The 11,282-nt window shown below is 37.6% G+C and overlaps 1 protein-coding gene across 4 annotated transcripts; it reads left to right on the top strand.

Moving 5' to 3' along the window:
* Positions 1-1,136: 1,136 nt before the first annotated feature.
* Positions 1,137-10,016, top strand: FAM200B (family with sequence similarity 200 member B). 4 transcript variants are annotated; one of them, XR_004423043.1, is made up of 4 exons: positions 1,137-1,271; positions 7,264-7,582; positions 8,046-8,193; positions 9,590-9,719. XR_004423043.1 is itself a non-coding variant. In XM_033106440.1 (2 exons), exon 2 carries the CDS (start codon positions 8,023-8,025, stop codon positions 9,991-9,993), a length of 1,971 nt encoding a protein of 656 aa, XP_032962331.1. In that variant the 5' UTR covers positions 1,137-1,271; positions 7,264-8,022; the 3' UTR covers positions 9,994-10,016. The 4 variants fall into 4 exon arrangements, 3 of the variants coding, with proteins under 3 accessions (XP_032962331.1, XP_032962332.1, XP_032962333.1); XM_033106440.1 differs by having other exon boundaries at positions 7,264-10,016; XM_033106441.1 differs by having other exon boundaries at positions 1,183-1,338; positions 7,264-10,016.
* Positions 10,017-11,282: the final 1,266 nt, after the last annotated feature.

Genomic DNA, 11,282 nt, shown 5'->3' with positions numbered 1-11,282 from the left:
GAATATATATTAGGATTTGCTTGTATTTGCATGACTAGAAGGATAAATAAGAAACAAATTAAAAACGGTTACTGATAGGTGATCATGAGGAACAATACTGGATAAGACTAGGGAGGGAGTGAATCTTCTCAGGGCATTGCTTTTTATGTAGTTCTTTTTTGTAGTTTCATGCAGTCAAATTTATGTATTTGACTGAGTCATGTACTATAAATATATACTAATCAAAACAATTTACATGTAGTTTTCAACATCCAATGGCAGAAGCAAAATGTTTTTAAAAATCAGTCTTTGTGTAATCCTGTAAGTAAAAAAAAAAGTAGTAGCTTGGGGTAAAGAAATGATGACTAAGACTTGTGAAGTCTTAGAGTGGAAATGAAAATTTCTGTATCTAACATTTTCTATTTCTTAAACTAACCTATAATAAAAGGCAATAAAGATAATCTGAAAAATAGTTGGCTTGCACGGATTTATTTTTTGTTAAAATAATTACAGGGGAGAAATATAAATTTACATACTTAACATATATTTTAAACCTACTTAATGAAATGCAGTGTTTGTTAAAAATCAGTGAACGGCTAACCTAGAGAGACACAAGACTACTATGATTATTAAATACAATATGGTTCTCTAAATAAGGAAACAAAGTAAAATGATGTTAAAATCCTAAATTCTCTAGACTTCTCTTACAAAGGCTGTCCTCTACCTCAGCGTGCCCTCACAGTTGTACTAGCTGGACCAGGAGGGGAAGGGGCGGCGGAGTCTGGAGCCTTGGCGCCGGAGCTTTACCTTGAGGTAGGTGAGGCTCAGCGCCACCCCCAGCTCCACCTGCTCGGGTGCTGCCGCTACGCCTGCTGAAAGGCCCCTTAATAGGCAGCAGCCTCTTCTCCGCCCCCGTGGCGTCGGGACCCGGCCGCAAAGAGCCCTGTCCGCGTTCCGCGGCAGCCGGCCCGACCGACGGCACACCGAACCTCCAAGTCTCCTCAGCTCGCAGCGGGGCGTCCACTGTGTGGTCACCGCCAGAGCGTTCAGAGAACTCCCGAGACAGTAGGAAATATCGCTAGACTTGCGCGAGTCCCTCGGGGAAAGCGAAGAAGCGAAACAGGCCCCGACTTCGCGCTTGCGCACAGAGCCGAGCCAGCCCTCTTCCGGCTGGAAGCGGGAATTCCGGGGATGCTGAGGTTTAGACCGGAAGTGGTTTGCTGGGGGAATGGGGAGCGAGTAGAATTGCCGCTAGACGGGCGAGATGCGGGGCTCCCGGCGCTGGGCTGGAGGTGAGAAGGAAGAACGGCAACGTCTGATGGGAGTGGACCAGAGTCCGCTGACGGGAGACATTCCGGGGTTCGTTGCGGAGGAGACACATTCTGGTGTTGCTTAAAGGACGAATTGAGGTCTACCGGGGAAAGAGGGCAGCAAGCAATCCGGGATCTGAGGGGAGATAATCTAGGGTCGGCTGGAAGGGTCAGGCTGAAGGTCTTAAAAAACACAATTGGCTTCCGAGAGGACTGGAGGGAACAGTCAGGAATCTCCTGGGAAAAGGGTTACAGGCTAATCTACCTAAAATTCATACCTGGAAGTACCCACTCTTAAGGCCTCGTGTACTAATGTGTGCATAGTGACAATACGGGAAACAAAGGGGAGTACAAGAAATGAAAGGTAATTTTAAGTTGTTATGAGACTGATTTGCAATGACTTCAGGAAGAATCAAGCCTTTTAAAAAAATAGAATATTTTAGACAGACAAAAGGTAGAAATAAACCTGTAACTAATACATGTTTACTCGGCCACCCAATTGGGGAAATAAGTTATAAGTAATTGAAGTCCTTTGTCTGCTCCACCCCATCCCATTGTTTCCTCTTCTGCAAGACAACCACTCTCCCAAGCACCTTTATATTTTAATTTTTAATTTCATATATAGTGTTGTTTTGCATAATTTTAGCAGTCAGATATATATTTCCTTTTGCAGCTTTTTATTTAATGCTTCTTTAAGATTTGTCAGTGTTATGTAACTCTTGTTCATTCATTGCAACAACTGAACAAGCATTCCCTTATATGAATATGTCACTATTCATTTTCTTGCCTTGTATCCTCAGTGCCTGACACATTGTAAGTACTTAAATTTTAGTATGGATGAATGCTCTAGCATTTGAGCTAAAACCTAAAGAATAAATCTCATTTCAAATGACTTACGAAGGCAAGACGATATTCTAGAATAGGCATAAAATACAAAAACAGAATGATTAAAAGACAATTGTTTTTGTCTAAAAGAATAAGTAATCCATACCTGTAGTAATATAAATGAGATAATGGTTAATTTTTTTGTGAGTCTCTGATTTTCAGGTAGATTTAGGTGTTAAGGTTTATAAGCTAAATTTAAATATAATTTGCATTTATGTTTTTGTAAGACCATTTCTACTACTGATTATAACCAGTTTATTTTTAAATAGGCTTTGATGATCCCATTTATTTATTTATTTATTTATTTTACAGTGAAAAAAATTTATATTTAGAATTACCCAGCTGGACTCAGTTTTAGATGAACCCGATTTTGTTGGCAACTTCCAAAGCATCATAGTCAGGAGTCAGGGGAACATATGCCTTCTCCTCTCCATCAGGCCTGATCGGGGTGTTGACCTTGGCCACGTCAATGTCATAGAGCTTCTTCACAGCCTGTTTGATCTGGTGCTTGTTGGCCTTGCCATCCACAGTGGACACAAGTGTATCGTTGTCTTCTCTCTTCTTCATTGCTGACTCGGTAGCTAGGGGGCATTTGGTGGTGGCACAGTGGTCAAGCTTGTTTCTCCTGGGGGCGCTCTTCCCAGGGTATTTGGGCTGCGTTTGGAGCAGCCGTGTCTTGGGCCTTTGGAAGATGGGTGATGTCCGGATCTTTTTTTTTGTGACTGTGGACTTCTTTCAGCACTGCTTTCTTTGCCTTCAGAGGCTTTGCTTTGGCTTCAGCTTTGGGAGGGGCAGAGGCTTCCTTCTTTACTTTGGGCGCCATATTCATGAAAAGTGATGACCCTATTTTAAAGGATATATTTCACTGGCCTTTGTCTTACATATTACCATATGGTCCAAATAGAGTTTGGTAACTTATTTTTCACTGACTGATAAAAATAGAAGGTATATTGTGTAGTTTACTACAGGTGTAATATGTTCTGTCCTTCTTTCAAATACATTTGAGTACCTACCATATGATAAACACTATTCTAGAGACAGGTAGATAGAAAGATTCATTAGTGGAAAATCACTAACCTGAAACCATATCACATGACTATATGAATGCATCTTTTACAAGTATTTGGTCACCTTAATTGGAATTCTCTCCTAAAGGATGGCTAAACTAGATGCACAGCTAATTATTGCTCTGAAATGTGGTTATATATCCCCAACAATCAACTTCAGTGCGCACCTTAAGCATTAGTGCACATATTTGTAGGTCTCTGGAGTTTTGGCCAGAAGGGACTTATCCCAGCAGAACCCATCTGGGTCATAGAATCACACTGGTATATTTGTTCATGTTATGATACGTATATGCTCTGATTTACATTGAGTTCTAATTGAGAATATCTCTTTAAAGTTCCAAAAGAACTTTTATGGTTAGACCAAAAATTTCAGGTTTGAACCTATCTCTGAAACTCCCATGACCTCCCATTAAGGTGCCTTTCAGACACACAGGTAAAGAAAAGAGAGGGCAAACAAAAGACTTCGGAGCATGTTTTGTTTAGCACCATTTTTCTTTAGCTATTTATAGTAAATATCTCCAAACTACCGCGTAGATTTAACATTTGTCCTATGCTAACCTGGCTAAATAGGAGAGTGTTTTTGACAGCTCTGTACATCACTATTTCTCACTGAATTATACTAAATTGTGTGACCCATCTTACCAGCCACCATTACCCTTCCTATACTTTCAGGTCTATACCCTCCTCAGTTCTGACTTGGTTCTGTTTTCTGACATTTCGTATCAGACCAACAAGGTAACTCAGTAGCAGGCTAGGCCATCACAACTCATGAGATCCTAGAGCAAGGTCCTTTGGCATTATTTGAAGTTTGCCATTATGAATGAGTTACATTAACAAAAGTTGGCACCATTGCAAAAAAAAAAAAAAAAAAGAGCAACTTCTATCCTTCTCTACAAAGCGTACTCTGTGCTCACAATATTCTCATGCTTCAGCAACAAAAAGATAGACAATCTTTGCTGGATCCTCTTTAAAAATGCACTGTACATATATTCCAGCAGTCGAGTTCCTTAGTGTTTACCCAAAGGAGTTCAAGACTTATGTCCACACAAAAACCTGCAAATAATGTTTATAGAAGTTTTATTCATAATTGCCAAATTTTCGAAGCAACCAAAATATCTTTCAGTAGATAAGTGGATAAATAAACCGAGATGCATCTAGACAATGGAATATTATTCAGTACTAAAAAAAATAAGCTATAAAACCATGAACATACATAGAGGAGCCATAAATGCATATTACTAAATGAAAGAAGCCAATCTGAAAAGCTTACATGCTGTATGATTTCAATGTATGACATTCTAGAAGAGATAAAATTGTGGAAATAATAAAAAACATCAGGGATTGTGGGGGAGGGTGGAAGGAATGAATAGGTGAAGCACAGGATTTTCAGGGCAGTGAAAATATTCTGTATGATACCATAATGATGGATACATGTCATATATTTGTCAAAAACCAAGTAAAAAACCTAATGTAAACTATGGACTTTGGGAGATTATGATGCATCAGTGTAGGTTCTTCAGTTGTAACAAATGTCCCGCTCTGGTGGGGGTTGTTGATAATGGGCGGGGAGTATGCGGAAAATATACTTTCTCTATCTTCTGCTCAGCTTTGCTATGAACCTAAAATTGCTCTTAAATATAAAGTCTATTAAATTTTTTTAAAAATGAATTATACATGACGTACTTTAACTCCCCTTCAAGTCTATTACTGTTAAGAGTAAAACCCATGTAGATATCATCCATGAAGTCTCACAGCCTTCTGCCTTCCGGCTATATCTTTCTTGGGTCACCATTCCCTATGATGCCTCTTTCAAAGCTGGCTTCATTATTAAAAGATTAGATCCCCACAAAAATACAGTGACAACAGACTGGTGAACATTGAGGGATGGCATTCATATAATTTGTAGCATGTTTTTGAGTACTGTCAGGTATTTTTAAAACCTATACATTGTTTGTGTACTGGACTGTGTTTTACTCATAGATGAAGGATGGGTAATAGCTAGAATGAAAATACTTAGTGTGTCCCCCAAACTGGAACATTCCAGTTTTTCTCTCAAGTGATTGGGGGGAGTCCATTCACCAGACACATAATAAAAGTAATCTCAAGGTATGGGTGTTTCAGCTTTAACACTGACTTCTTAGAAAAATTCATGGAATGTAAAATTTATACTAACAATAACAGATCTTAGGGGGAAAACGGACTGAGGCCAAACTATAAAACTTTGTAACCAGAGCAGTAACAAAATAAAAATGATTTACAGTGTACCTGGGATTTGTTTTAATAAAGTATGATAAGACATGCCTAACCACTATGCTGTACATCTGAAAGTAATATAAAATAATATTGAATGTCAACTGTAACTGAAAAAAATAATTTTTAAAAAACATCAAAACTTTGTTAAAATGTAGTTAAATATAAATACATATTGTGTAAAACAAACAAACAAAAAACCATGCAGACACAGAAATGGCTGTCATGAAGTAGGAAGTTTTTTTACACACAGATCCCTAGCAACAGAAAGCAGAGCATACCATGCCACACAGTGGGTACACAAAGGGAAGCAGCAGGATTGGTCAGGAGGCAGAGGGAGTGGAAGGAGAATTATAGAAAAGCCCGTTTTCTAGGGAAGGAATAAGTGAGACAGGGGAAGCAGGTTTAGGACTGGCTTTTTGAATAATTTCAGCAGGCTCTAGGTCAGGGGTGTCCAAACTTTTTTCAACGTTTTTTACCTAGGGCCATATGCGGTAAAATACACAAACAGCTGGGCCACTCACTCGAGGTGAAGTCCGTATTGCCTCACCTGGTTTATTTAAGTAAACTAAATATATTTTTGGAATTTGCTGCGGGCCAAAAATGGATTGCGGGCCACAGCTGGCCCGCGAGCCGCAGTTTGGACATCCCTGCTCTAGGTCATGGGAGCTGGCCGTAGTTGCCTGGTACCTTGTCCTGGGGTGATTAGGGCAGGGGAATATTGCAGGAGTGTAAGAGCCTGGTTGGGGGAGGGTGCGGGGAGGGTGGGCTCTGGATTGGTTAGTTCTCATATGGCTGGTTTGTGCTCCTGGGTTGAGCTCTTTGCTATTTCTAGGAATTAGCTAACCTTGGGAACATCAGTTTCTCCCTGATTAGTGAGAACCTAGATGTGAGAACATCAAGAATATGGAAAATATGAAAGTAGAGTTAATGCAAACAATCCTAGTAAAAGTATTAACACTGTTAAGATGTTGAATTCCAGTAAGCTTCAGTAAACATAAGACTTTACATTCCCCCCTGCCCCTAAAGTGACATGACTTGATGGAAAGGTACAGTGTAAGAAGGTGCTGTGTTATAAGAGTCAGATACACTGAGATGGAAGAGAACAGTAGAGTAAGCACTTCCAGGATGGGCATGGCCCTGCTGAGCAGAGAGCAGCAGCTCTACAGCTGACCTTGCAAGATCCATGGGTTTCACATCCACAGGTTCAACCAACCGAGACTGAAAATATTTTTTTTAAAAAAAATATTCCAGGAAGTTTCGAAAAGCAAAATTCTAATTGCCCTGCACCAAGCACTATGTTCAATCCATGTGAATGAAGTGATGTCTAGGCATATGCTGCTGTAGCCTCTAATGCAAATATAGGTCATACGCAAATACTATGCCGTTTTATATAAGGGACTTGAGCATCTGTGGATTTGGGTATCCATAGGGGATCTTGGAACCAGTCCCCTGCAGATACTGAGGGATGACTGTATGTGGTGAGTGAGCTATAGTCCTCGTGGCTTGTATTCAGCTTTATCAGTGTGCTTTGAAACTCCTGATGCCAACTTCCGGGTTTTACTGACATCATTTTTCTATTTACCAATCTGTGTTGAGGAGGTTTGCTTTATAGCAATAGGCCGAAGCCTACATAACATAGTGATGAGAAGAGACATAGGATTTTTGCTTCAGCACCCATGACCTTCAATATTGTAAAAGTCCCCATAGCTGGCAATAATATTGCTCTGTATTGTAAGGCTTTAATGTCATGTCTCTGTTCTTATTCCCAGGTCAAGGATGCATTCCAACAAAGTTCTAAAAATACATCACCAACTCCAACCTGATAGTTGACGTAGCCATGGAAAACCTCATTGCAGCCTCACTAAAGCAGACCATAACTGGCACACTTAAAACTCTTCCCATCAAAAAACATCAGGAATGAAAATCTAAGATATATATCTGCCACTTCAAGAAAGTTCCTGTACTGACCAACAGTCTAACAGATCAGCTAGTTTCTTTGGTCATCAAGCAGACATACTCAAGCTACTAATACAGCAGTGGAAAATGCTTCTATATAAATACGTTGCACATTATATGTGTGATCCATTGGTAGGTCATGAGATCATTTTTTGTGAGTCACAATGAACATTTAAGACAAAAAATATAAAATGTCAGAGTGCTTTGCATAAATACTTTGCCAGAATTATGCATATTGCAAGGACTACGAAGGTCAGTTACAATATGTGAAAAGATATTTGATGGAGGGGATATGATGGATACAATGTATATTGGCTAAAATGGTTTTTCAGTCATTTGTCCACTGGTGTCTTGTTTCGTTTTCATAATAAAGTTGGTGTGCAGTCTAGTTTTCTATTATTATGACTTGCAACTAGATGTAAAGTCTGAGATGTTAAACAGATTCAGTTGCAAACTGCATTTTTTTGAAAGATGTTATCTAGGCTATGAAAAATATATATATATATATTATATGTATAATATATATTTGAGTTTGTGGTAATCATAACATTTTAATCAAAATTGCTTTTAAAATGGACCATTTCTTTTTTAAAAGAAAGAGGAATAATGAAGTGAAATATTCAGAAGCATGTTCAAGTTCAACTGTTGGATCTGGGAGTGTGAATAGTGACAATATTGAAAAAAATATTGACTCTAATCTGCAAACTTCATCTTCATTTGAGCCACATTTCAAAAAGAAAAAAGTAAGTGCAAGACGATATAACGAAGATTATTTAAAATACGGTTTTATCAAATGTGAAAAACCCTTTGAAAATGACAGACCTCAGTGTGTTATTTGTAATAGTATTCTTGCAAATGAAAGCTTAAAACCTTCAAAATTAAAAAGGCACTTAGAAACTCAGCATGTTGAACTTATTGATAAACCTCTTGAATATTTTCAAAGAAAGAAAAAGGATGTAAAGTTATCAACACAATTTCTTAGCTGTTCTACTGTGAGTGAGAAGGCCTTATTATCATCATATTTAGTTGCATATCGTGTGGCAAAAGAGAAAATGGCTCACACAGCTGCTGAAAAAATTATTCTTCCAGCATGTTTGGATATGGTGCGTACAATTTTTGATGATAAGTCAGCCGATAAATTAAAAACTCTACCTAGTGATAACACAGTATCTCTTCGAATTTGTACTATTGCAGAACATTTAGAAACAATGCTGATTTCTCGGTTACAATCTGGTATAGATTTTGCAATCCAGCTTGATGAAAGCACTGATGTCGGAAGCTGCACACTTTTAGTTTATGTCAGATATGCATGGCAAGATGATTTTATGGAGGATTTTTTGTGTTGTTTACATTTAACCTCACACCTAAGTGGATTAGATATTTTTGCAGAATTAGAAAAGTGCATTGTTGGTCAATATAAACTAAACTGGAAAAACTGCAAAGGAATTACAAGTGACGGAACAGCAGACGTAACTGGGAAACATAGCAGAGTAATTAAAAAATTGCTAGAAGTTACTAATCATGGTGCTGTGTGGAATCATTGTTTTATACATCACGAAGCGTTCGCATCCAGAGAAATTCCACAGAACCTCATGGAAGTGTTGAAAAATGCAGTGAAAGTCGTTAATTTTATTAAAGGAACCTCACTAAATAGCCAACTTCTCGAAACATTTTGTTCAGAGATGGGAACAAACCATACCCACTTACTATACCATACCAAAGTTCGTTGGTTGTCTCGAGGGAAAATACTAAGTAGGGTTTACGAACTCAGGAATGAGATTCACATTTTTCTCGTTGAAAGAAAATCTCATTTGGCAAGTATCTTTGAAGATGACATTTGGGTAACGAAATTGGCCTATTTAACTGATATTTTTAGCATTCTTAATGAACTAAGTTTAAAACTGCAGGGGAAAAACAGTAATATATTCCAACATGTCGAACGTATCCAAGGATTCCGAAAGACATTATTGTTATGGCAAGCAAGGCTTAAAAGCAATCATCCTAGCTACTACATGTTTCCAAGATTTTTGCAACATATTGAAGAGAATATTATTAATGAAACCATTTTGAAAGAAATAAAATTAGAAATATTATTGCATCTCACTTCTCTCTCTCAAACTTTCAACCTTTTCTTTCCAGAAGAGAAATTTGAAACATTAAGAGAAAACTGTTGGGTAAAAGATCCATTTGCTTTTCGAAATCCAGAATCAATAATTGAGTTAAACTTGGTGCCTGAAGAAGAGAATGAATTACTGCAGCTCAGTTCTTCATATACATTGAAGAATGACTACGAAACATTAAGTTTATCAGCATTTTGGATTAAGATAAAGGAAGACTTTCCTTTGCTAAGTAGGAAGAGTATCTTACTGTTATTACCATTCACAACAACTAGTTTGTGTGAACTAGGGTTTGCAGTTTTGACCCAGTTAAAAACGAAGGAAAGAAGTGGATTGCATGGTGCAGCAGATATGCGGGTAGCATTATCCTCCTGTGTCCCAGATTGGAATGAACTTACGAACAGGCAGGCACACCCATCACATTAAATAAATCTTACCTGGTTCTTGTTTTTTGTGTTTCTTACTGTATTTTTCTATGTTGTATTTAAATGTTAATGTATCATGTGGTAACTTTGTTACGTTTTTATTTTTGTTATATTTAATAATCGTAATGTAATTTTATATTCATCGAACAAAAATTTAATGAACTTCTTTTAGAAGCCAGGAATTGTTCTAGAGACATTAGGGATATAAAATGAAGAAAACAAAAATCATTCTCTAGTGGAGCTTATGTTCTAGCAAGGAGAGAGACAAAAATATTAGGTGTTACAATATTTAGAAGATAAGTGCTATAGGAAGAGTAATGAGAAAAGAGGTCAGGGAGCTATTTGGGGACCAAATCATAAAGAGCTCTGTACACCATTATGGGGCCTGTGGGTTTTTTATCAGTGAAATGGAGAACAATTGAAGGGTTACTTAGAGGAGAGACATGATCTGAATTAGGTTTTGAAAGACTCACTCTGACTACTATTTTGAAAACATTGAATTTAATACTACTTCCTTAAAGAGGTCTTTTTTAACCTTACTCTGGGTACATGCATTCTTTTATTATTTTTTTTTTGGTAGTATATAATTTGTAATATTTTTATTTATTTGTTTGTTAGTTCTGTCAATGTGCCACCCTTGGAATGAATTCTCCATGGGAACAGAAATTGTGTCCATCTTGCATACATAGTAAAGGGGTTTTCAGTACACATTTGATGAAGAACGAATGAATTATATGTAATATCTGTAACTTGAGGTCATATTCAAGGAATAATTATTAAATGTGTGGCAAATTTCTTTACCTTTTTTACATTTAAAAATCTCATTTTGTCAGGTAATCTCTAAAAGCATCCAAAAATGGCATCGATTGATGTTGCTTCCTCACATTGTAGCTGATAATTAAGCAACATATACTGCTTAATATGACTTTCTCAAAGTAATTTCAAGTTCTGCCTTTCTTTACGTATTTCCTGACCCCACTGGGTGATGTTTCATTTGGCATGGTCTTATCTAAAGTCATACAAATTAGCAATTCCTTTCCATCCATGCCTAGCACTACTGTAATGTTTGATTTTTTTTAGATTATTCTATTAAAGATAATAGAATTTTTCCCTTTTTGGTGCTTCAAATAAAGCGTTGGAAGACACTTCTTTCTGAATAGCTCACATTCCTGCACAGTCTGGATCCTCTGAATGAAACTATTTGCATCTAAGTTAAGAATGTATAAGAAGACATTCAGGATAGTGAAGCTACAGACATCTCTTTCCCTAGAGACATCCCAGGGAAGTAAA

This window comes from Rhinolophus ferrumequinum, chromosome 5 (genome assembly GCF_004115265.2).
Source record: "Rhinolophus ferrumequinum isolate MPI-CBG mRhiFer1 chromosome 5, mRhiFer1_v1.p, whole genome shotgun sequence".
Classification (NCBI taxonomy): Eukaryota; Metazoa; Chordata; class Mammalia; order Chiroptera; family Rhinolophidae; genus Rhinolophus; species Rhinolophus ferrumequinum.
Note: the sequence above shows the minus strand (reverse complement) of the source record. Positions and strands in the feature narration are given on the sequence as shown.